At 43.9% G+C, this 24,960-nt stretch overlaps 1 protein-coding gene across 3 annotated transcripts in view; it reads right to left on the bottom strand.

Annotated features, from left to right (window-relative positions):
- The window catches only part of kmt2a (lysine (K)-specific methyltransferase 2A), a 49,375-nt gene that overhangs the window by 17,943 nt on the left and 6,472 nt on the right, over nucleotides 1-24,960 (bottom strand). Inside the window, exons 2-17 of one of the 3 annotated variants that reach the window (XM_086124648.1) lie at nucleotides 18,560-18,632; nucleotides 14,909-18,282; nucleotides 14,306-14,483; nucleotides 13,390-13,618; nucleotides 11,654-12,339; nucleotides 11,180-11,253; nucleotides 10,495-10,731; nucleotides 10,133-10,279; nucleotides 8,500-8,598; nucleotides 8,128-8,248; nucleotides 6,969-7,082; nucleotides 6,561-6,745; nucleotides 5,856-6,032; nucleotides 4,756-4,866; nucleotides 4,513-4,586; nucleotides 850-1,064 (exon numbers count right to left, since the gene is read on the bottom strand). In XM_086124648.1, the coding sequence (XP_085980774.1) occupies nucleotides 850-1,064; nucleotides 4,513-4,586; nucleotides 4,756-4,866; nucleotides 5,856-6,032; nucleotides 6,561-6,745; nucleotides 6,969-7,082; nucleotides 8,128-8,248; nucleotides 8,500-8,598; nucleotides 10,133-10,279; nucleotides 10,495-10,731; nucleotides 11,180-11,253; nucleotides 11,654-12,339; nucleotides 13,390-13,618; nucleotides 14,306-14,483; nucleotides 14,909-18,282; nucleotides 18,560-18,632 (6,094 nt within the window). The remainder of the gene's footprint in view (nucleotides 1-849; nucleotides 1,065-4,512; nucleotides 4,587-4,755; nucleotides 4,867-5,855; nucleotides 6,033-6,560; nucleotides 6,746-6,968; nucleotides 7,083-8,127; nucleotides 8,249-8,499; nucleotides 8,599-10,132; nucleotides 10,280-10,494; nucleotides 10,732-11,179; nucleotides 11,254-11,653; nucleotides 12,340-13,389; nucleotides 13,619-14,305; nucleotides 14,484-14,908; nucleotides 18,283-18,559; nucleotides 18,633-24,960) is intronic. The other 2 variants (XM_086124650.1, XM_086124649.1) reach the window with 2 other exon arrangements.

The raw sequence follows: 24,960 nt of genomic DNA, 5'->3' as shown, positions 1-24,960 counted from the left end.
ACTCATCAAATTTGTTTTTTTTCAGTTGGTGAATTTTCAACAGCAAGGTTGGCCATTTTTGGTTTTCCCTCATATTTGCATGTATTCTGCCCTCCCTGAATGTGCAGTGGAATTCAGAAGATAGCTGACACATGAGAGGCAGTGTTCTTTCTCACCACCACGCATCGCCTACCCGCCTTGCGTCTTCAACCGAGCGTACAGAGACACGGAGCTATCAGGTCAAAAGATGGTGGAGCGTGCTTCGATATCAATGAGGGAATTTAATCAGCAGACTGTGCTCATGACTGAATATATATTTGGAGCTGTTCCATTGTGGAAAAGCGAGTGAGAAGGCTGTTGTTTGAGCATTGTATGGCAATGAGAGCGACACATATAGATTTCACGACTGTCATATGTCAGATTAAAAGAACTGAGAGAAAATTTGAACTCATCATTAACACTATTCGAAAGACTGCAGTTGTTGTGAGCCTCCAGACAAATTCCAAGCCACCAGCATGAGTCAGCAGCCACTCGGTCATGCGGCTGACACAGCTTAGCACGGAAGCGGTTCACTGAATCAGAACGGAGAATATGATGTTTCACCCTCAAGAGGCGCTAGTCCTTAGTACAGTCTCCTGAGTGTGTAAGAGGAATGGTGCTTAAGTTTCTGGGAGGATATGCGCCCCTCTAGATTTGTGAAGGAATGCCCTCATGCAAAAATCACTCCACTCAGAGTGCATACATTCCGTTGTGTGTAACGGACACAAATAATTCGATGGGAGAATCTGCGCAGCCCTAAAAGTGCGTAGCGGCATGCTTTTTCTGACTTCAGCACCTGAGGGAATATGCCCCAAAGTGTGTGTTCCTTACCTGGTACAGCGGGAGGTAGTGGTGGTAGAGATGTAGGATGTGGGGGAGTGGTTGCTCGAGGGTCTGCTTCAGCAGGGATCTTGGGGCAGGGGGCTGGAATTATGTTTTTGATGAGGTGGGGGTGCTCAGAGCGGGACAGCTCCAGTCTCTCCTGCCACTGGGCGTAGTTGTGGTCCAGGGATGGGGGCAAAACAGCATTGGGAAGGAGACCACTGCTGAAGACAACAACAGCCACACAAGAGAGTCAAGGAAGCGAGCCAAAAATAAATAAATAAAACATTTAAATAAAGGAATTGTGGCAGGATTTCCGTTTATACTTTAGTTACAGCAATAACGGACTGTACAACATGTAGCTCGATGTTTCCATGTTTACAAAATACTGATTTTGATCATAAAATGGACATAGTACAAATTTTCATTTGGATGATCCAATTAACATATCTTCAAAACTAGTAATGTATTAAAATTGGATTTGAATTAAAATCTCAATTGCTGCATAGAAAAAAAGTTTTAAAATGATATCAAAAACAGTAACAGTAACAATTAAAAGATTTGGTTTAAGCTATGGTTTTCTATACCAGGACAAACACGCTATTACACTTATTGGTGAATAGCTTTCAGACTGACGCAGTATACATTGTAGAACTTTCAGCACAGCACTTTCATTTGATCTCATGCTTAGTGTAATTTAATATTGAAAGGAAAAAAAAAATACCGGTACTCAGTTTCTTGCTTTAGGACAATCTATTCTGTATTACAAACAAGCAATTATCCCTGCCGGCGCCAACATTAAACATGGAATTTCTTTTTAAAGTCGCTTATAAATAAAATGTATTATTATATTATTATTATTAAAGTAGATATCCAAAATGTGGAAAAACTCACTAGATAAACCCAAAACTTCAATTAACTTAATCTTTCCATGCCATTCTATTGTGCATTGATCGTTTGAACAAACAAGACAAATTTGAAGTGTGTAAAACTGGCACATATGGCTAAATAAGTAATTTTTCTTCAAAATAATCTAAATTAACTTACAGTGTTTGGAAAAGAGCTCTTTGTGTACTGTAACCCAAATCCTGCGAGAATCTTTGTTATTCCCACACAGAGCAATATAAAGTTTCCTGAGTAGAAAGTGAGCAATGACTCCATCAAGGAAACACATTTAGTCTGGATTCTATTTAAAAGCAAGTGTGAAAAGGGCTAACGTGATGGATCATTTGGTTCTTGTTACACAACGTGACAAAGTCAACCACAAGAAGACCACAAACATGAATCTGAAAGTGCCACGAGACACTATTACAGTTCATCACTCAATAAAGCCTGCCAATCAGAAAAAGCATATACAGTATCGTTAAAAAAATGAATGGTCTGGGAAATCTGATAACTCCAAGGAGAGTGCTGAGGACTGGTGATGGAGCGAGTATGTGTGAATGAGTGCGTGTAGCAAGTCCAAGTCCAGCGCTCCCTGGCATCGTATGGATTCACGTGGCATGAATATTCATTTCAGAAACCTGTCATCTCTACGAAGAGCATCATTAATTCAATAAAACCGTTTCATTAGGAATTCTCAGAGCGTCATTTTCAGCAGCTGCTCGACTCCATCAATACATTCAAGTTTAAATGCCTGGGAATCTGGTCAAATTTAAAAAAAAAATTTTTTTTAACGAATAAAATCTGACTGTTTTAGTAGTGGGCATAAAGGGGATTTTATTCTATTGATCCTCTCCTGTAGATTTATTCACTTTAATCAATAAAGAAATTCCAAATAAATTCAGAGGTCAGAGGCCTCTGAATAAATGCAGTCATTCATTTGTTAGCTTGTCTAATTCTCACTTGGCAGGAGGCGGGATTTGGGTTGAAAAGCATGCCTATCACTCAAACCACTCGCATAAACATTGACTGTTACTTCTAATTGTTTATAATTCTTTCCACCATTTCGAAGCCCGAGTTTCATCTGAAAAAAAAAAACAACAACAAAAAAAAACAGCACCAGAGCATGTTAATGCCACCACCATGGTTCTCTTTAGATACGCAGAAAAAGTTCAACCCTGGTTTCAGTCGTTTATAACAAAATGTTAACACATGGGGGAAAATGTATTATTGTCAGATGAGGTTGAAATGTTTGGCTGTCTCTCCAAACGCAATGGATGGTGCGAATGGAATAATGGTGGTTTTACAGTGTAGTGGTGGCCGCTGCCAGCTTTAACAAATGCCTTGCCACCCTAGTTGTCATCCCTATTGTTGGCAGTGAATCTATTTATACTAAATTCAAAAGGTTCCTTATTGTGTCTCCATTTAGCATTTAGACTATAAGCTAATGATGGTCAAAAAAGAGCAGCAGTTTGCTGTATTTATTTAAATATGATTCAATTAGTTGACTAATTGTGACTATTGGTGACTCGTCGACTAGCATAATCATTTGTGACAGCCCGAGTTGAGAAATGTTATTGCGTAGCTGAGAGATTGGGTTACTGCTCAACGTTAAGCTATGCTAGTCACATGGCATGCATAAAACTTTCCAGGGAACGCATAAAATGAAACCTAAAATGAAAAAACGTGTGTGTGTGTGTGTGTGTGTGTGTGTGTCCCACCCCAAGTAAAACTGTATAGTAGCACCAGTGCTGCTCACTCATCAACAAAATAACACCATACAGCTCAGGTGAAGCATAATGGTGATTGTTTGTTAAGATGCAAAGTATTAAAAACAGAAAAACAGACACCATTTGAACTGGCTAAAATAAACCAAGACCTGTCTTCTGTGAACAATAAAAGGAACCCACCAGAAGGATACAATTATTTCTAGTCAAGCACAGCAACAGAGGTACAGGCATGAAAAAACACATCTAAGCAAGAAAGTGCTAACAAGTGTATCACATAGTGCTAATTTCTTTCAGCATATTTCAACACTAGAAAATTTTTGGGCAAACTATCTAATCCTCCACTTGACACCACTTACCTCTCAGTTTAACCATTAAGTTGACCAATGGGTATGTTAAATCAGATTCACAGTGGAATCAATTTCATTACTGTGTCTCTGAACCTCGACAGAAGCTTTAATGGCACCGGTAGTCTGGTAAGATCCACTCGTTTGTCCCATGCCACTTAGTCGATTCAGTTTTGACATAAGGGCCGAAGTAGCTGAAACCATCATCATTCCTTTCAGCCTTTGTATCCACGACATATCTCAGAGTTGGTTGGCACAGTCACACCAACACATTCTATAAATATTAGCTCACAGCTTTATGGCTGCATCCCGCCGCCACACACGATGGAATAGCATCTCTTTCTCTGCAGTTCTGCTCGGTAATTACAGAACTCCCCCTTCAGAGAAGAGTTTCAAGGCTGTGCTTACATTACACGACAATTAAAACCTAAATTCTGACAGTGAAACCGGGAAACACAAGACACAGCCATTCCAAGCAAACAATTTGAAAGCCATCACCAATATTTATTTATTTATCCCCCCCACCCCCCGGGGGTTAAGATCAGGGGAAGCTGTTAAAATTTGTCAACCGTGGGCATGTGAGCTCCTTTTGAGACTTTTCTGTGATTAAGGACTATATAATTTCATTGCACTTGATTTGAAACATTTCACAGCACAACCAACCAAATACAGATGGCTGTAATACTAAACCATTGCAACTTGTAGCTGATACTCACTTGGCGCAGACTTTTGGTCTTTCCCAGAAGTGGGAATCTTTAGCTTTGAACCAGGGAAAGTTTCGGTCCATTTGCTGAAACAGAACATTCAACGGTGATGATTCCTTGACCTAGTATTTGGCACTTTGCACTGAATATAAATGAATACATGTCACATTTTTTTATGAGTACATAACGCCTCACTGACTGATATTTGACATTATTGTAGTCTTGTTTGAACCGTTGGGAAGCCCCATTGCCTACCCGAATGAAGTAAGACTTGACCATGCTGTTGGCCTTCCTGCTCTCAGGCTGACCGCCATCACTGTTGATTGCGGTCTGAATGATTCGTGCGACATCGTCACTGAATGCCACCTGAAAGAAACGGCCACAAACTTAGCGGTGCCTTGATTTAGGAGTTTCATTAATGCTTTGACCGCTCTCCAAACCAAAAACATTTATCTCAAATCAATTTTCCCCACCGAAAAAAAAGGAAATTCTATTAGTTCGAGCCCTCAATAAACCATGCAACCTTTTAAGAAAAATAGCACTCAACAGGATTGTACATCATAAAAACATACAGTAAAAAAAATCAAATGTAAAGAATCAAACAGTTTTGATGTGCATGATTATCTAAATTGTCCAAAGGAGTAATTGTGAGTGTGAATGGTTTGGCTATGTGTCCCCTGCGATCTGCTGGAAATCAGTACGGGGTGTACTCTGTCTGCCACTTGACGATAGCTGGGATAGACCCCAGCACACATGTGACTCTTGAGAGTATAAGTGGTTCAGATAAGGGATGGATCGATTTCATGCATTCATTATGTTGCTTGTCATGGTCCACGTGACTTGGCCACCACGAGGCAGTATAATGCATGCATACGCATTTACTGTATGTGAGGAAGTAGCTGTTTTTCACAGATGATAGATATACAGGATATACCTGTGAATACTGTTCTGTTGTCTGTCTAGTAGTGAAGCTACACCATTCAAATACCCATCGCCAGAGAGTGTAATGTGCCTTTGATCCTAATTTTGTTCACCAGTCTAAGGTGTTTTGCATTGTGTGTTAGATGTGAGCGAGGGGACTATTGTCAGACAGCATTAAAATGCAGTATTTAGTTAAACACACATGTGAACTCTGTGTCCTGCAGTATCTTTAATTTTCCAGGAAGCTTCTACCAGAAGTGGGAATAAAAAGTGTGAAACAAGCACTTGGACTCTTTTTTTTTTTTTGAAGAATTCTTTACAATTTTGTCAAACTGCTGATTGCTGTAAAGTTCGCTGCCGTCATCTAGTGGCTCGTAAATCAAATCATTCTTGTCAAATCAAATCAAAAAACACAACAACAACAACATATGTACCACAGATTTATAGATGCCCTTATCCATTTTCTTCTCCACAGACTCCAGGTCTGCAGGGGAATCGCTCGGAGCTGCAGGGAAGGCTTCGGTCAGGACTGGAGGGTCTGGGCCCTCAGGGGAGCGACGAGATGGAAGGCTCTCTTCAGTCTCCGGATTCAGCTCTGGAGGTTTCACCACCTATGCCAAAGAGTTAGTAAGAGTTGTATTTTGAGAGAAGAAAATTAAAGCTTGCTCGGATGCCACCCACTTTGTAATGTGCCCTGCTGCTGCCAGAAGGATTGGAGTGAAACAGTATCACTCTGAAGTTAATAAAATATGTCAATCAAAGGATCATGTTTGGGATTGTTTGGTCTTGGTTGAGTTATTTTCCTTTACTGATCGCCATTGTGAATGTGTTTATCAAAGCAACATCGCACTAATGTTCCAGGGTCTGACAAGGAAATTAACCTTTTGTAATGCTTGTGAACAATATACCCTAATTACGGGTGGAAGAAAAGTGACTACTTCTGAGCTGCACAAAAAAAAAAAAGACAAAAAATGTGTTGTTTGTGATTGCACTGCCAGATATTGCACAAAAATGAAAAAAAAATGTGGCACGTTATTATTATTATTATTATTATTATGTTCCATCCGGAAGGTGATGTGACGACATGGGTAAAAGTTTTTTTTGGTATAATTAACGAATGACCAGTCTGCATTTCCAACCTGTCTGTAGTGGAGTAGGTGAGCAGAGGTACGCGAGTTGAGCAGTGCAGTGAGGATGTGGCGAAGGCGACCCTGGAGCTCCCCTTCCAGCGCCGTCCGCCACTTAGCCGGATGACAGTCTGAACATTTGGTACACGTATAGGCAACACTCTCCGGCAGCTTTGACAGCAGCTCATACATTTCATCTGAGGGAGATCAGGGGATGACGGATCAATATCCTGCCCATTATTGGCCTCATCATCTTTCAACAGCTCATCAATATGACAACCGTTGCGGTGCAACCTGTCAGTATACTTGTACAAGAAGAGCTTGTGCAAGTGACAACACAAAGCGAGGTGTGAAAAGTAAGTGAATCTACAATAGACAACGCATAATCTTCCACGTGGCTGTTTTGAGGCCGATACCGACCTGTCAGACGTTCACACTTGGCATGGGCCCAACGGTTGCAGCGTCCACACTGCATTGTCTTGCTCTCGTGGTCCTCATCATTGAAGCACTTATTGCAAAGTGAGCAAGGGTTCCCTATGATGAGGGATAAAAAGTGAGACAATTTGCAATCAAATGCCAGACTTTTCTCACCTAAACAAACAAAACCCCCACCAAGACCATCTTGTCCACAACTCATTCATTGCCATAATGTCATTGCCGTTGATATTCGGAATTCAAATGTGTATTTTTGCTGACATACATATTCCTCAACCGCATTTTGCAATGTGTATGCAAGGAAGAGGGACTTGCACATTGGGAAATTCAGGTTTGTAGATTTGCATTGACAAGCCGAGCCTTGTAGATGGCAGCGGTGCATTGCTTTGGATTTGCGATCAGCACAGCTTTTGAGTAGAAAATGAAGACTAGAGGTTAAATTTAGAGGAGGAAAAATGCTAACACATCGCAAAATGGACAAATGTAGGTACCTCACCCTCGAGAAAATGTATATGGGTTAGTTTCATATAATTTGTTCAATAACGGTGAAGACATGACCCACAGAATTTTCTATGGGTCATTGATTTCGAAAATCAAGTAATTTTACTGGTCGGTATTGAATTTTTGTCATTTGTTATCCACCAAAAGGTCATAATCGTTTCTTAGAAAGAAAAAAAATAGACTCCAAGGGAATACTTTACTAACTTTTAATGCCAAAATGTCTTTACTGTGAAGTGTCCAAATTTTTGTTTCATGTTTTGCAACATGTTTATTCAAGAAGCTAATGACATTTTCAGACATATTGGATACTCGTAATGCCTAATATGCACTTTCCATAAAAACTAGCTACTGGCGAAGGTCTCATTGTGGTGTTGCAACACACTATTTTTTGTTCAGAAACCAATGTTTTTGGTGAAACCAAGTTCGACTGATTGCTAAAGAACATAAAAAGTTGGAAACACTCTTGTCTGTTGAATGAAGAGACTGTACTTTCTTTTGATAGGTATGGTGCTTTCCGTGTCAAAGAACACAATATTCTGTGGGTCTGGAAACATCAGTCAAAATGCTCAAAAACAGCTGGATAACATGGAGAATTTTGCTTTGAAAACAACTGTCAGTGAATGATTGTTACTTTTATACCCACCTTTAGCAAGCAGTTTGGCACAGTCGTGACACATGGAAAGGTCATGTGACCACTGGGCATCCCAGGACTTCCCGGGTTTGGTGGCTCCACAACGCTTACAGCACACACAATTGGTGCAAATCTGTAAAAACAAACAAACAAGTTGCGGACTATCTTGCTCAAACTAGCATGCGGTTGTGTAATAAAAACATTCAAGGTGTTGAAGTGACACTGTGGCAAAAGCAAAATGTTTTCCTCGTTGCTGTCCGGGAGAAAGACGCATCATAAGTGAACAAAAGGTTGGGGGAAGAACTTGCTGGGAGAATGTTGGTGCAAGAGTACACACAACGGTGAGAAGGTGTGCGTAGGAAGCATGGAGTGTCGTTGTCATACCCAGACTTTTTTCTTTTTGGTGGGTCTTGCAGGGTGGTTAGGACCCAGGCACTCCGGGTGATAGGTGTTATGGCACTTATCACACTCCAGCAGCTGCTGCTATGGGGCCCAGAGTAAAACCAGATCATGTCAATATCAAACGTGGTGTCATTCTATACTAATCCCAAGCTTTACGCCAACAACATGCTGGTCATTTGGTCACTCCAAGAGTTAAAAAGATGTCAGCCGGATCTAGAGCATTCTTTATTCAGGCTTTAGCACTCTGGGGTGCCCTCTCCGCGAAAATTAGAGTGGCTACCTATGTGGAAATGTTTATTTCTCCATTTAAGAGTTATCTCTACACCCTAGCATTTGGTTAAATCACATCGACTATGCAACGAGTCCCTCGCCCTGCCATAATCACTTACATCTCAATTTTGGCCTGTTTTACTACCGCTTCTCTTTCCCTATTATGGGCTTTGTCTGAGTTTTTTTTGCCCGAATGGGGGTCTATACCACGGGATGTCATTGATTTTTATAAACTGTGGGCCTGTGAAGCAACACAAATACATTTTGCTTAATCGACTGATGGATTTCTATTGAGTGTATACAAAGTGGAACTTTTTTTTTTGTATAGTCACAAAGAATTGATTGCGAAAGCAATTGTTGTAAAACCATTTTTCTCTCTCTGAAATACCACACAGTCCATATAAATGGTATTTTTCAAAAATGGATCGTCAAGTTTTCACCACAATTGATGAGGGAGATTACTTCATATGCCCCCACAATTTATGGCACCTTGCACCCTAATGAGACGCAATAAGAGTTGTATCAATAATAATTCTTATTTTTAACAAACACAATCAGATTTTAAAAAGTGTTTATTGTGACTGTAGTTCACATCATGTATGATGCACCATGATGAGAGCTGCTTCAAATAGAGTAGCTAAGTTACCTCAGCAGCTATATGCAAAAGTCACAACACTATAAACGCTACACTACAATTACAAAGAAAATGACTGGTAAATGTCTAAGAAACACACGTGTTCCAAAGTGTATTAGGCAAGATTTTTATGAGCATGGAGCTAACATTTTCGAGGAGTTGATTTATCTGCAATGGTTTGACATTCCAGTGGCCTCGCCAGGAGCTTTCGAGCCACACTCTTCGCAGTATTCGTGTAGAGGAGCAAGAAATGGAAGCCAATCAAAGCAATAAATAACTTAACACCCTTTAGGCGGAGATTTGTTCCAAGCAACTATGAGTGTAAAAAAAAAATCTATTTGCCAAGCAGACTTCCACTGAGCAGATTATTCATATCTGTGTTGTATCAACTTGTACTCACCGGGCAATGCAACAAGTTTTTGATTTCCTTGTGTAAATCAAATGTGTATGGTTGAACATTATGTAAAAAGTAAACTGTAATGACAAGCATCTGTAGTTGCAACATGCACAGGGTTGTAGTTAAATAATAAAAATCAGGACACAAATCTATCAAGATGATGAATGGCAGTCTTCATGCAACACCAGGAAACATCTCTCAGGAACATTCTGTAGCCTTTTCATGCACTGTCATCCGAGATTCCGAGATTGAGCTTCTTTTGTGCCTGCCCCCCCCCCCAAAAAAAAGTATTCATACTGCACTGAATGGCTCACTTTAGTTTTCTGGTGCTGGCGCCCGCAGGCCTGGCAGAAGCGACATCGGCGACAACACCAGTTTTCAAACTGCTCCTGGAGAGGACGCTCAGACTCTCCCAGGCAAAAGAGATGGAACGGTTCACAGCAAACCTGGCAGAAAACAAACTAGAGAGACGGAAAACAAACAACACATTAATTTGAATGCTCCAACAATGGTACTGTAGATTCCCACCACCAATTTGACAAGCTCATGGAAGCACAAATGGGCCGGGGGGGTTGTTTTGTTTTGTTTTTTTAGGAGATGAAGCTTGTACTGTAATTTTCAACAGTGCGCCAAATCTATGAGGAAACAAATGAATTTGAAATATCAATTTCTTTACCTCAACATTGCCACTGCTTGCACATAAGAAGCAGAGCACCCTGGGTGTGACAGGTACAGAGGTGAGTTGGCTGAGGCCACCCGCCTCCCACACCTTCTCCACATCGTGGTTCCTCTTGAAATCAACTCTGATTCGATGCACTCCGTCGCAGGGCGCCACGGACTTCACCTGGCCCCTAGTCGAGGGAGTGCCCAGCCAGTTTAAAGTACAGCTGCCGGGGGATTGAGTGGTCAGCGTCTTCTCGGGTTGATTCATCAGAAAAGAGAAGGTAGAAGCAGAGTGAATGATTTGCTGTTTGCAACGAGCATCATCTGTTAAACTTTTTGATTTGGGGCCATGTCGGAATGAGAAGGGCAATTTAATAACAAATCTCCATTAAAAAGATGGATCTAAACCAAACGTCTGGCATGCCACGAGGTGCATAAATTTCATTTTGCACCCAAATTTGCAAAAGTAAGAATTTAGCAGGATATAGTGACAACATCCTGTTTCCAATCGTCTTTGGAAATGTTGACCTGCACAGTGGCTAATCCCATCTAAGGGGTACTAAGCTTCTAATTATATGGATAATGATATATACCAAACATTTATCTAGATTAACCACTGAAAATTGTGTGTGTGTGTGTGTGTGTGTGTGTGTGTGTGTGTGTGTGTGTGTGTGTGTGTGTGTGTGTGTGTGTCCTACCTTGTCTTTTGGTTTCTGTTTAGGAGATGGAAGAACAGGGCGAGAAGTTGGCTTCTTTGGCTGCTTTGGGTCATCTGAGAAAATGGGGTAGAATCGTCAATCGTTTGAATTTAACATTTCTTTAACCGCGGTCCAATAGTCATTCTTCTGGTGTGAAAAGCAGATAACGCAAGGTATCAAGCTACAATTTATTCTACATGGACACCCCGGGATGCAAATGTGCCGGTCCTATACCAAAGGGTTTCATCAACCACTTCTGATCGCTCGTCGGTCAAACATTTTCATCATCATTGCAACATTTTAACAGAGCATTTGAGGATACAAGTGAAGAAAAGACAAAAACAAACATACGCGAACTCGAGTTTGGAGACTATTTAATGTGATGTGGTCTATAGGCCGTAATTTTTGTGGAAACGGATCGTCTGCAATGATAGCTGTACCAGGATTTTTATAAAACCCACAAACGTTTCTTACTTGTATCTGACGCTGCTGTTGTTGAGCTCTGCTGTTGCGGTGATTGCTGCTGAGTCTTCTTCTTGGGTTCGCTTAATGGAATCTTGGGTGAGTCGTCTTTCCTTGTGGGTGCCTGACCGCTTGGTGGCCCCTGTGGCGGTTGGGAAGGCTGAGGATGAGATGGCATGGATGGGGAAGGGGCGGGGGAATTCTGGGCTGAGGACGAGGAGGAAGAAGATGAGGAGGATGATGAGGACGACGAGCTGGATGAGGAGGGCGATGAGGAAGAGGAGGAGGATGACGACGCGGGCAGCTGCGCTTTTTGCCCCTTCTTGCTGCTTGAGACAGAGGGCTGCTTGGAGTTAGGACACCGTGCCTGGGCTGTGAGTGGGTTGGTGGTTTGCGGGGATTCATCCGGGGATGGAGAACATGACCGAGCTGGAGAGGATAGTTGCAGTGGTGAAACAGGTTTCGACTTTCCCTCGCTTGAGTTGGGAGGGGGCATTTCACTCTTTTTGTGCGGAGGATCCTCCTTTGGTGGTGCCATAGCAGGCTTGGTGCCAGACTCCAAATTCTGTCCTTTAACTGGATTGGGACCCTCCTTTTTCTCAGCCAACCTGTTCCTCTTCTTGTCCTTCTTACCTTTGCCCTGCCTCTGAAGAAACAGCTTTGAGGGCATCCATTGCAAGTTCTGACACTTTCTCATCCTGTAGAGGGGGACAGAAAAGTTACTCTTTTCATTTCTAATATATTGCATTGAGTTGTTCTCTAGTGAGATTCAAGGCTTCTTGTTTTATAACGAGGGATGCCCCAATGTACCGACACTATTGGTTCTTGTAAAAATTCTCACTAGCCTGACATAGACCTTCTGGGTAAGAGCAGTGTAAGCCGTGTGTGTGTGTGTGTGTGTGTGTGTGTGTGTGTGTGTGTGTGTGTGTGTGTGTGTGTGTGTGTGTGTGTGTGTGTGTGTGTGTGTGTGTGTGTGTGTGTCAATACTTTAAGGGCTAGGCTGACGATTGCGGCAACTAAAAATATTCAGCAAAACAGTCACCCTGCGAGTTGCGGTGCTGGCCACCAACGACAAGCAGTTTAGCGAGCCCCGTCGCCCACTCCACTCCACATGCAGAGTGTGGTGAGTCGTCGTTTATTTTATTTGTTTTGATGTCCCGGAGTAGTCAATAATTAGCTGCTCATATTATGTTTCTGTTTTGTATTTACTGTGTAATGTGCTCATGACAGGGTTTGTTAATCGTTTCCAAACTATGATCTTGAGGAGTGTCATTTTGCAGACACAAACCCACTTTTTCCCATGCTGAGCTAATTTGTTTGTGTGTTGCCCGGGTGAAATTGCGTTGTAGGTATAGATCTGTAACAGTTTCTTTGCATTTTGTTTGTTTCGCATTATTTTTAATGCGTTGGTCGAGAAATTAATCCTGTTTTAGGGTTTAGTGCAGACGCCATTCTTGGTTACTCGAAGTCACCGGAAGGTATACATGTGCTGTGTTCAGGTGCATGTTGTGAATGACAGTGAAGTTGTTCATTTCTTTCTGTGCATTATTATAAAACAGATTAGAAGGGGAATGAATATTTGTATTGGATTACAACAGTCAACAAATAGGTTCGTAGTTGATTCATTTCATGATGTCTATTTCAGTTTAAAATGCGATTTATTCTTTCAGTGGTAGTAATGAGAAGGTGTCAAGAATCGGTACTGAGTTTGAAAAGTGTTTTCAGTGCACTAATCAACCAAGACTTACTTGCAGCACTGCTTTTTGATGTTCCGCCCCCCAAACTTGGGTTTGTCAAGACAGTTAGTACAGACCCCACAATCTTCAGGAACCTGACAACCTGAACACTGGCCGCAGCGTCGTGAGCGCCGACCCTTTTTGGGAGGCGCTTCTTGAACAGCCTTTTGCCGGGTCTCCCGTGGCTTTATGGGTGGGGATTGAGGCTCCGCCTCCTCCGAGCCTGCTACTGATGACTTATCTGAAGACAGAAAAAATAATACATATTTTAAATGGACCACAAAAGAAGCAAACGCATTCAAATGTTCTTGGCTCACCAACTAATTGACACACACCACTCGGCCAAAAAGGGGTCATATTCTCAAAAGGCAACAAACTTTGTGTTCACCTGCTTTTTAGCATCTGCCCTGTCACTAATTGGATTATTTTATGATAAGACATTATTTAATACAAACACTTTTTTTTAAGCTTTCAAACACGTAATGGGCAAGCATGATGTTCTTACTTTCTATGAAAGATGGCAACGATTCTTACTTTTTAAAAAATTTCGATGTCGTCGAATGTTTGAGCAATTTCGGATTATATTCTGTCTGCCCTTCTTCCTACGGTTGTTTAAGAAATGAGATGCTACTCACTGCCTTAAATCGATACTAAAAATATCTGTTTTGCGCAACTGAAACACATTACCCAAGACAGGGGATACACTTACCTCTTTGCTAATTTGTTTATTTGCAAAGTTAAAGTGGTCACTTTTTTTTTAAAGCTGGGCAGTGGCTCTACATGACAAATTTGCAATGCACCCTGAAACCCGAAACCAAAGTTTATATGAACCATACTATGCGAAATGAGTCGAACCAATGTATCATTATTTATCAAATGAATCAATGGAAGCCACAAGAGGTTGAATGTTTCCCAATGTTCCCCTCACCATCATTCCCCATTGAAGACAGGATCTTCTCCCTCTCCTCCCAGGGCAAGGCACTAAGTGTGGGCATGTCATCAGGGAACACCGCACGATTGCGGCCAAGAGCCACAGCTGCGCGACGGCACACATGCTTGATGCGTGGACTGTGTACGGAGGTCTCAGAAGAGTCGCTCTCTTGACTCTGCTCCCAACAACAAAACAAGTACCGGTACATCAGATTGTTATACTGTTCATACAGACATCCATCGTGCCCGTTTCAATGGAACAATACTGCAAATGAAAACTCAAGGTCAACTCTCTAAGCTCGCTCAGAAGAGTGCAATGACCGCCGATGCCCAACTAATCTACAGATTACTTGGAGAAGAACAGAGGGAAGGTCAGTTCAAAGGACTGCTTTTAAAATCACAGGCTGTGCTGCTTTGTGCATAATGTACGAAGCTAACAGAATTCCCCTCAAGCAACACCCTTTGTGGGACTTTCCTATTGTCAGGTTTCACTATAAGTACAAATGCAAATTTCTATTTTGATGGTTAAAAAAATAAATAAACTTGATTCTAGCTGTATAGGGAAACAGAGACATGCTTCTGCGTTTTGATGACAACTGACCTGGACCTTGGTTTGGTCCGCAGGCTTTAGCTTGCTCTTCTTTATCTCAAAGAGCTGGGCTTTGGCCTTTCTTAGAAGTCCAACAACCCGTTTGTCGGCTGCAGGTTGTTTCTCCGCTTGTTCCAACACTGATCCAAGCGAGGAGACCGGGAGATGTTTGCTTGGCTGCCCTGGAAGGCTGTCCGCCTGCTGGCTGGGAGAACTTTGATTCTCTTCCTCCGTTTCACCGTCCTCCACATCTGCTCCCTTCTCGCTGGATCTCACTTTTTTCGGCAAACGTTCCTTAGCGATGGAATTGGGAGTAGGAGCATGGAGACCATGCACCTCAGCGGATGCGGTGTCTGTTACCGCCTCAACTGGCATTGATTTTCGTCTCCCCGGAGCCTTTTTTGGAGCAAGAGATAAAAGAGCCTCTTCTGAGTCCCTCCCATCTATAAAGAGGCTGGAGGGCACAATAGAGGAGCCATCTGGAGTAGTAACCTTACTCCTCTTCTCCACATCCTTCCTCCCTTCCTTTTTATTTTCCTTCTCTCTGTGTTTCTCAGCATCTCTTTCTTTGTCCTTTGGAGCAGGCTCCTGGGGAGCTGGCATGCTTTTCTCCTTACTCGCTTTTCCAGATCCTCGTCCGGTGTCCTGGTCACTGGCAGGAAAGAGGGGGAAAAGTGGCGGAACTGGAGATGATGTATTTGATAAAGGAGGTGGCAGGTTTCCAGCTTGCCCTCTCTTGCTGTCAGGTATCCCCGGTGAGGCCAGACCCATGGGAACGGAGAAATTGCCAAAAGGAGTAGAGGTTAAGGCACTAGTAGCCAGTAGAGAGGCAGAGCCCCCCGGCAAGGAACTGGGGTCACTACAGGAGACCGAGTCAGACAGCGCCGACACAGAGGATATTCTCCCAACAGACATCTGGCCCCCGATTTGACTGCTGCGCCTAGTCATTGAGTGGGAAGGAGATCGCGTTTGGCCACGTAATAGTCCCGATATCGGTCGCCTCCTGTGCCGTGAGCTTCGGCTGGAGCTCGACGACTTCTGGTGGGGGGAAAGCGAACCCGGGCTGCTGCCAGAGGATGAGTGCAGTGTTACCGACTCGAATATCCTATAGTGGGCTTCACTGGCTGTAAAACGTGGGGCGCGCAAGAGCGGGCTACGCTTCTGGAGAGGTGCATCAAAGCGGGATGAGGAGGGATGCTGGTGGTGGCTGTGAGGGTGGTGAGGGGCAAACAGGCGGGTAGCGGTTCCTGATCCGCCGCCACCTTGTGCCGGGAAAGCACCCGGAGAAGCGCCGCCTACTCCGCTGACACCTTGAGGCATCAGGCCAACGTCCTGAGCGGTGAGAGGGGGAGGACGGAAATTGTCAAAAATTGGTTTCCGAATGAGGCCTTCCTTGGCGTACTTGGCAGAGGAGAAGTACTGGTATTCAGGGTGAGACAGGGACGTCCAGCGGAAAGTAGGTTCTCTCAGAATGGAGCGGCTCCTTTTGTCCGACATGTTGGATAGCACTGATGACCCAGACATGAATGGAGGGATGGAGTGTGGCAACCAGGGTGACTGAGAGTGGTGCTCACTCATAGCAGCTGTATTAGCTGAGGCTGACTGGGGAGGCTGCGGTGGTGTGAGTAGAGGAGGAGGTGGGGGAGAAGAAGAAGAGGAGGCCGTAGATGACACCTGTTGTGAGTTTAGAAGTGCGGAGGAGGACATCAGCACTCCAGTGGGTGGGCAGATGATTGGCTTTTTTGCACTGGTGGTGAGCGTCTCCCTCGTAGTCTGGCCTCGAGTCCCTCGTTTCACCCCCTGCCCTCTTCGGCTATGCCGATTCCTCTTGGATAAAACGCGCTCTGGCTCCGAGGCTGGCGAGGGAGGCTGGGTGTTGTGTAACAGGTTCGGCTCCCTGTCTCCCTGCGGGCAGGGAGAGTGTTCCTCGGGTTCTGACAATACTTGCGTGGCCTCGGAAGCCTGAGAGTCGCACGAGGAGTCGTCCAAAGTGGGGCTGCTGGATCTGGAAGACTCGGCAGAGGACAGCTGTGACGAATGCTGTGACACGGCACTTGATCCGCAAGAAGCAGCGCTACTACTGAATCGCCCGTTGGCCGCGTTGTCGGTATTGCTATTGAGCAGACTGTCAGTTGCTGATGGAGCGGCAGGTGCGGGTGTTGATGATGGAGGAGGTGGAGGAGGAGGAGGAGGAGGAGGTGGAAGAGGAGGAGAAGGAAGAGGAGGAGGAGGGAGGGAATCCATTGGTGCTGTAGTAGTGGTGCTGGCGGTGGCCGCTGTGGTGGAGGCCACCGCCGGCGAGGGGGAGGAAGAGATGGTGGAGGTGGGTTGGGTGGATGTGGAAACCGATGTGCTTGGCGCCTCCAACCGTGCGATCTTCATATGGGGGGCGGGAGACAAGAAGTTGCCTTCGTCTTCAATGAAGCGCTTTGGGGTTTTGATGATACGAAGGGAGACAGTGCTGACCACAGGCATGATGAACTGCCTGATGTTCTTCAGCTGCGTCTTCCTAATACCGGCCTCAAAGGCGCCTGTCCCACCGACCACAGCTTCCTTCTCCATTCGTTTCTGCGCTCCTTTCTTAGCACGCTGCAAAAGCTGCTTAGCAATGGTCGCGTCAGTGCGTTTAGATGGCGGGACAATCCTGACGGGCTTCCTGTGTCGAGGGCTTTTTCTGAGTCCTACCGTCCCGTCCGGCAAAGAAGCGGATGGCGAGGAGGGAAGATTGCAAGAGTCCTGGTCTATCCCAGTATTCGCATGAGTCAACATGGGATGCAGTGGTTCTGCGCCTCTGTCCCCTCCCTTCAAGGCTTTATGTTTTCCTTCCCCACATTCGGTGGAGGTAGACAGCTGAGCCGCCACCGCCTCAGCTTTGAGGCGCTCCGCTGAGGGCGGACGTCCACGCCTACGTCGAGGCACGCCGGGCAAAGTCTTGAGCCGGGACTTGAACGATGTCAGTGAAGTTGCTCTCTTCAAGTTGGGAACTTTAGATTCACCCCGCCCACCTTGGGGTGGATTGGCATCATGCGGCTGAGCAGAACCCAGTGGTGGTCTCTTTGCACCTTTTCTGTCTCTGTCCTCCTCGTTGTCCAAGCTGGACTCCGAACCAGCTTGTCTACCATCCTCTGCTGCCGCATGGCTACCGGTAGTCCAAGCTTTCTTGGAACATGATGATGGGGGACGGCCTCTTCGCTTTTCCCCTGTGCCGGGTGGCCTTCCAGGCAGCCTTTTTACCTTCTCAGCTGGTCTTTCAGAACCTTCAGGTTTGGCCTGTGTGGGGGAGAGGAAGGAAGAGGGGGAAAGTCGACCTGCAGCAGCAGTTTTTTGGACAGTGAGGGCACGCGGTGGACGTCCTCTTGGCTTCCTCTCTTGTATGGGTAGGCCTGCTGATAAATCCAAAGCACAATTGAAAAAGTAAAATGTTAGTCTCCATTTTACACAAACTGCAGTTGTACATCATGCATTAAAATAAATACAAGAAACAAAAAGAGACTTCCTGCTAAATGTGTGAAATTGATATATCAAACAATACCGGGAAGTTACACACAAACGAAGGGGAAAGACATCAGATGAAAACGAGCATTCTTTGTCGAGGGGGAAAAAAATAAAAATAAAATAATAATAGTGATGATAATAACAATAATAAAAATGTGGTTTCAATACCTGAAGTGGGTGTTGATGGACTTGGTATTCTGTTTTGCTCAGTGCTTGATCCAAATCCTACAAACACATCTTCCTAAAAAGAAATAAAGAGAAGAAAGACAGTTAAGTACTTTATGACCATTATGGCCAAGTAGTTGCATCCAACTGTGGAGATATTGCTCAGATGTGCAACACTTGAGTCACTCTTGAGTAAGACAAAAGATCGATTAACCATTCAATGATGAACGTCATGGTTATGAAGATTCAAGGGCTTTGATACTTTCACTTTCCTTTGCGACAGTAAACAAACTATCAATATGCGGTCGGTTGAAGAAATAATGCGATAACATCCCAAAGGGCTTTGCGAAACTGAGGTCAGTGACATTTTAAAGAGCAAAACTATAAATCTATTGGTTTATTAATGCACACGGCGAGGGCGCGAACCACAGAGGCCAAAATGAATTATGAACATTCAGATTACACTGAGTGACAAACACCTAGCATGCAATGTTTGCAGACTGCAAGAAGCGGTCTGATGAGGTGCTTGGTCCAAGTCACCTTACCACAAGCAAACATCTCAAACGTGACTCACGCGTGAAAGATATGACTGAACAGAAGCCGATTTAATGATTCTGGCAAGCTAACATCATGACTACATAAATGAGGCAGACAGGATGTCAGTAACCTCTTGGAAAGGCGGTTTTGTGAACAGAAAATCAGCTAAATAGGGTAACCCTTTTATTTTTAATTTCCGACGACAAGAATGCAGAAGAGAACGCTAATGCTCAACTCTAAAGATGTATCCATTTAACAATTGGGTTTATTAGCGTTGTAGTTGTGGTTTGCAGTGCATCATATTGAGGTGATTACGGATCATCTAGAATTGTGAGAGGGTCAAATTATTCTTGACACATTTTAGCATCATGCAGTGCAGTCCTAAACCATTACAAGTTCAAGGCATCTTTATGCTGCATGGTTTCTAATAGTTTACTTCACTCATGAGGATAAATAAGATAATAAAATTAACGTGTCTCTGACCATTGTGGAAACATCCATCTATTTTCTGATCTGCTTTATCTTCACACGGGCCGCGGTGCGTGCTGCAGCCTATCCCAGCTATCTTTGGGCAGTAGGCGGGGGGACACCCTGAACCGGTTGGCAGCCAATTGCAGGGCACACACATAAATGAACAACCATCCACGCTCACACTCACACCTGGGGACAATTTTGAGTGTTCAATCAGCCTGCCATGCATGTTTTTGGAATGTGGGAGCAAATTGGAGGACCCGGAGAAAACCCGCGTAGGCACAGGGAGAACATGCAAACTCCACACAGGAAGGCCGGAGCCGAGATCGAACCCATGACCTCTGCACTGTGAGATTGACGCACTAACCACTCGACCACCAGGTTGTAAAAACATAAAAAAGATCAAATGAAAACTTAAACATATCTTACAAGGTTTTGTTTGTTCCTGTATAGGCTTTCCGATGCCATTTGCCTCAAAGTGATTAAAGTGTCTATGCAGCAATCTTTTTTGGGGGCAATCAATTAGAGAGGGGATAACAGTCTATTTGAATCAATTAACTGGCAATTGTGTGAAATTGATTGTTGATTAATACAAATGTAAGTCTTGCCTGCCCTCCACAATCAATGTACAAATATTGTTATAAAGGGTGGTTGAATACAATGAGAAAAAAAAGTCAGTATGTATGCACTGAAAGACGGACGACCTTTGGCAGCCACTGTGTGTCTTTACTTCTTCAACCGGAGAGTGCGTCTGCGCTTAAGAGTTGAGGTGAGGATGTCTTTTTTATCATGTTTATTTATAGCAGTTACTGTGCAGGGATGCACTTGAGGTCTTACTGGCCCAATTTGCAAAGCAGTTGCTATGCGTGTGTGGTCTTGCACATGAAAATGACTACCAGATAAAAGTCACGTGCAAACCCGCATCAGTAAGCAAGAAATCACGTTTGAAATGATCAATCATTTTGCACATTTTAAAAGGAGGGGATAATGTGCACATGCATTCACTTGTCCCTGACCATGGATGTAAATGCTCCCTTGCGAAGCATCCCCTCCTCTTTCCCTCTCCTCACGGTCATTCCAGTCTCTGCCCTGAGCATGCGGCCCCTCTCAGTGGGTGTTGTTGCAGCCGTTGAGGAAAGGGGGCGGGGTGCCAACGGACGACTCTGACTCGCTGCGATGGTGTGAGTAGATCGTGATGACATCACACCGTGCTATGCTGGAAAGCAGCTGCACAATGGCGAACGACACGCCGCCTCATGGAATTGCAGGTGAGCTCACGGTTCAAATCTGTCAGTCGCCCATTCCCACCATGCGGACATTTTCACGACTAAACAAGCAAAGCGGCGGCGAGTGTGCGGCGGAGGGGAGCAATGGCAGAGCAGGGGAGTGAGCTAAGAAGGGGAGGGAAGAAAACAAAACATGGAAACATCATCTCGGCTATTAACAACAACAGGGAGTGAAGGCGTCTCCTGGGAGGATGAGAGGGGTCAGGGGCTACGACATGCTCGTGCACACGCCTGCCAAATCCAAGTCTAAACAGGCCTCCCACGCACAACAAGGCCCCCCTCGCCATCGCTTTACGCCCACGGTTGTATGATGAGCTCCACAGCAGGAGCATGCTTAGGGAGGTTACTGCAAGATGTAAACAAACATTAGAGTGTGAGGTATGCTCCATATGCCGCTTGATTTGCAGCACCGATGATGTTAGTAGGAAGACCAAAATGCCTCTTTACTCATTTCTACAATACAGGAGGTCCTCAATTAGGGTTGAACGGTTTTGAAAAATGATCAAATTGTTTTACCCCCCCCCCCAAATATTGTGATTTAATGGCAGTTTTTAACGAACACAAGCAATAGATGAATCTATATTACAGTAAACAATATCAGATATCTTATTAGGGCTGGACGATTCTGGAAAATGATGTAATTGTGATTTTTTTTCCCCCTCTTGAAAAATGCAATTGTGTGTTGTTCATTTGTTGTGTCCCATATTTAACGTCTCTCTCTGTATTGCAGTTTGGGTGACTTGTGATTGTTCACAGACATCCAGTTCTGAAATGGTTCCCAAAAGTCTTTGGTGTGTATACAGTCAAAAAAAAAATCTGTTACAAAGTCTCAATGTCAAAGTTACACACACACACACTCCAAGAAAACTGCACACTGACAGTTCTTTCTTATATATTACCTCATTTAGGCAAACTTGAACACCTTTGTAAAGGTACAGTTATTAATAAAACTCTTGTATTATATTGAGCAGTTGTACTTAATGAAACGGCCAGTGAAGTGTAGTATTTGAGCAGATATTAAATAACTAAACGCAATGATCTGACTTACTGCAGAAAGGAATGGCAAGAGGGACTGTCCCTGAAAGTCCAAAGATGAGTGTGAATGAGTTTTGCTGAGCTCCTTTCCGGATCAGTTTGACTAGGTAAAAACGTTTGCCATCATATGCAGATTAGGGACTGCATTCCCCTGCTGTGAACAATTAAGTGTCTAGATTAGTCAGAATATACACGAGCAAGCGGGTCTACTCTATAATAATTTTAAATTCAACCACAAAAACTCTAGTCATATAATTTGAATTGCTTAAACTACGGCTCAATTCCTTTGAAGACAATGACGAATTTTGAATTGTGGGTCCAAGTGGGGCTTTCCACAGATTTTCTTTTTTCAGTTTCACTCAACGTTTTCACTTGTTCCTGCTCAAGAGGCCTTTTCATTTCCACAGCAGAGATAAGCATCATCTCAGACTTTTCTGCAGTGACTATTTATGTTTACATGCCATCAATATTCAAGTCAAGGTCAAAATTCTGGTTTCTGAAACGGAAGGGATAACCCGTTTACTTGTGTGAGGGGAGAGTTACGCCCGTCTACAGTGCCATGAAAAAGTATTTGCTCCCTTCCTGTGTTCTTTTCATATTTATCACACACGCAAAGGTTAGTTCAAATCAATTTTAACCCTTTCATACACAAATAATGAAAACCTGTAACTTGATAAGCTTTCCACTGTAGTAACCGCTGTCCCTGAGAGGGTTAATATCACACAGAGATAACGGAAGGAAATACAAAACGCAGTTTCTAAATGCCAATTTAATCTTTTAAGGCACAAAAAAAAAAAAAATCCAAACCTACTTGTCCCTATGTGAAAAAGTAATTTCCCCCCGAATGTAATAATGGGTTGTGCCGCCTTTGGTAGCAATACGTGAAATCTGATGTTATGTCTTTTGACGACAAACTAGAAGACGGCAAGCTGGCTGGGTGCAGCCAAGTAGTCCACTCCATTCTGCCCCAATTGCTTCAAGAAGCAATTAAGCAAAAGATCAATTGACCACAATTGCCGGAATTCTTAACAATAAATGTATCAATTTAAATGCCCAGCCCGAGTCCATTGAATTGTGTGTTCAAATGAATTATGCAATAAGTGTGTAGCATTGAACAGTGTGTGGGATTCACGAGCATGCTTTTAATGATGCAGTTAATTTCAGCACATAAAACAGCAAAGCACAGCCAAAAATAGCATTTTACTACACTTAATCCATTGGCATTTTTACACATCTAACTTTAAGCGTACCCAAAAGGCTGCGATGTGTGACAAATGTCCGCAACGGCAACGGGCGCCAGACACAACAATTTGGGGCAAATTCCTCACATGAGGTTCCCAAATAGTCTTGATCCCATTAGAAGGCAAGATGTCGAGCTCATCTACTTTGATTATTCATGAATTCAAACCAGCCTGACGTTTTTTGGGAATACAAGCGCTTAACGGAAACAGTTTGCCAGGCAATGGCAGCCGCGTCACCGCTGACATTCAAGATATAAGTAACACTCCTGATCTGAGCTGCTAAATCAGGTCCAGGAATGACTAAGATGGGGACCGTATGAGTAAGAAAAGGAAGATAGGAAGTGAGTCATGCAGAAGCTACACGTGATTAAGTACACCCATCACATCAGGTACATTGTACATCCTACGAGCTTGTACATTGCCATTTAACAGGGTAGCAAACACCACAAAATGCTGTGAAAGCATCCCAACGTGCCGTGAAGGAGCTCCGAAGGTTAAAGGCAGAGTACAAATGTCATTCATAGTGAGCATGGCAGTAAAACGTCAGAGCACATTTCATTATTGTATCCCACCGGGATGCATTTGTCGTCATTCAACGGTGAGATGCATCTCAACCATCAGGACGAATTTCAGCACACACCCTCAATGACCGATCACAATTCAGCAGGATTATCCTTCCTGACCGATTATCACATTATTATGAGATTTTTTTTTCCACTTGTTGAACATTTTCAATATTTACAATCGCAAATGTTTGGCCGAGCCACAGACGGCGTGATTGCGGCGTGTAACGGAACCGTTGCCAAATAGGAAGGGAACTGAACCCTGCGCGTCTGTCGGCTCGAACAAAAAGAGCAGCCGGTTGTGTTGGATTTTTCAATAACTTGCATCTCAAACCATTCATCACAACAGAAACGACAAAGGGTTTGAAACCACAATATAATTACCAGATAAGATAACAGCTTAAATTACGAGTATGACCATTACTACTCAGCAATATGGGCTTGGGAAAGAACCCTTCCCCGAATCAAAGTTCCAATTCAAACAATTGGAATGTGAGCGGAAACCGGAGTACCCAGAGAAAACCCACACAGGTCCGGGGAAAACATGCAAACTCCACACAGGGAGGCCGGAGCCGGGATCGAACCCGTGAGCGCTGCACTGTGAGGTCGACACGCTAACCACTGGACCACCACTCTTTCCTCATTTATTTTCATGTATTTTGGGATGCCCAGTGACAACATGGTGCCTCTCATAGGTCAGTCGTGGGGATACAGACATCTTCTTTCGGGGGGATGAGACTCCTGATTGTCACTGAAGATGTCGTTATGAATCTTGAGTACACCACACAGTAAGATCACACTCCTCGGCTTTTTCCTTGTGATGCGTGTCGTCTCTCACATGTTAAAATGCATGTAAACTGCTTTACGCCATCTTCCCCGAACCAGGAAGTATCCTGTTAATTTACACGCACGCACACACACATGGCACCCCCCCCCCCCCCCAGTTATTTTTACTAAAACTTGTTCGGCCTTGTCGCAGGTCTTCCTTTTACTCCGTGTCATTGTCGTTCTCTATGGAAAGGCGTCATTTCAAGTGGATTGTTTAAAACCACTTTGAACCATTTCAGGAATCTTTCCTTGGACATTTACAGCACACACAGAGTACCTCATCCCTTCCTGGAATGAAAATTGGTGATGAGCTCACGCTTATATATGCCCCTTGGATGACACATCCCCTCTGAGTGTTGACGCACGACAGAGTGCATCAGACTCTACAGTAGCGCAGCTTTGCTTTGTGTCCTCTCACCTTCCCCCGAAACCTTGGCCACTCG

Source organism: Hippocampus guttulatus, chromosome 12, assembly GCF_054856545.1.
Source record: "Hippocampus guttulatus isolate MCC_2025c chromosome 12, RoL_Hgut_1.0, whole genome shotgun sequence".
Taxonomy (NCBI): domain Eukaryota; kingdom Metazoa; phylum Chordata; class Actinopteri; order Syngnathiformes; family Syngnathidae; genus Hippocampus; species Hippocampus guttulatus.
This window is presented reverse-complemented; position numbering and strand designations above follow the sequence as displayed.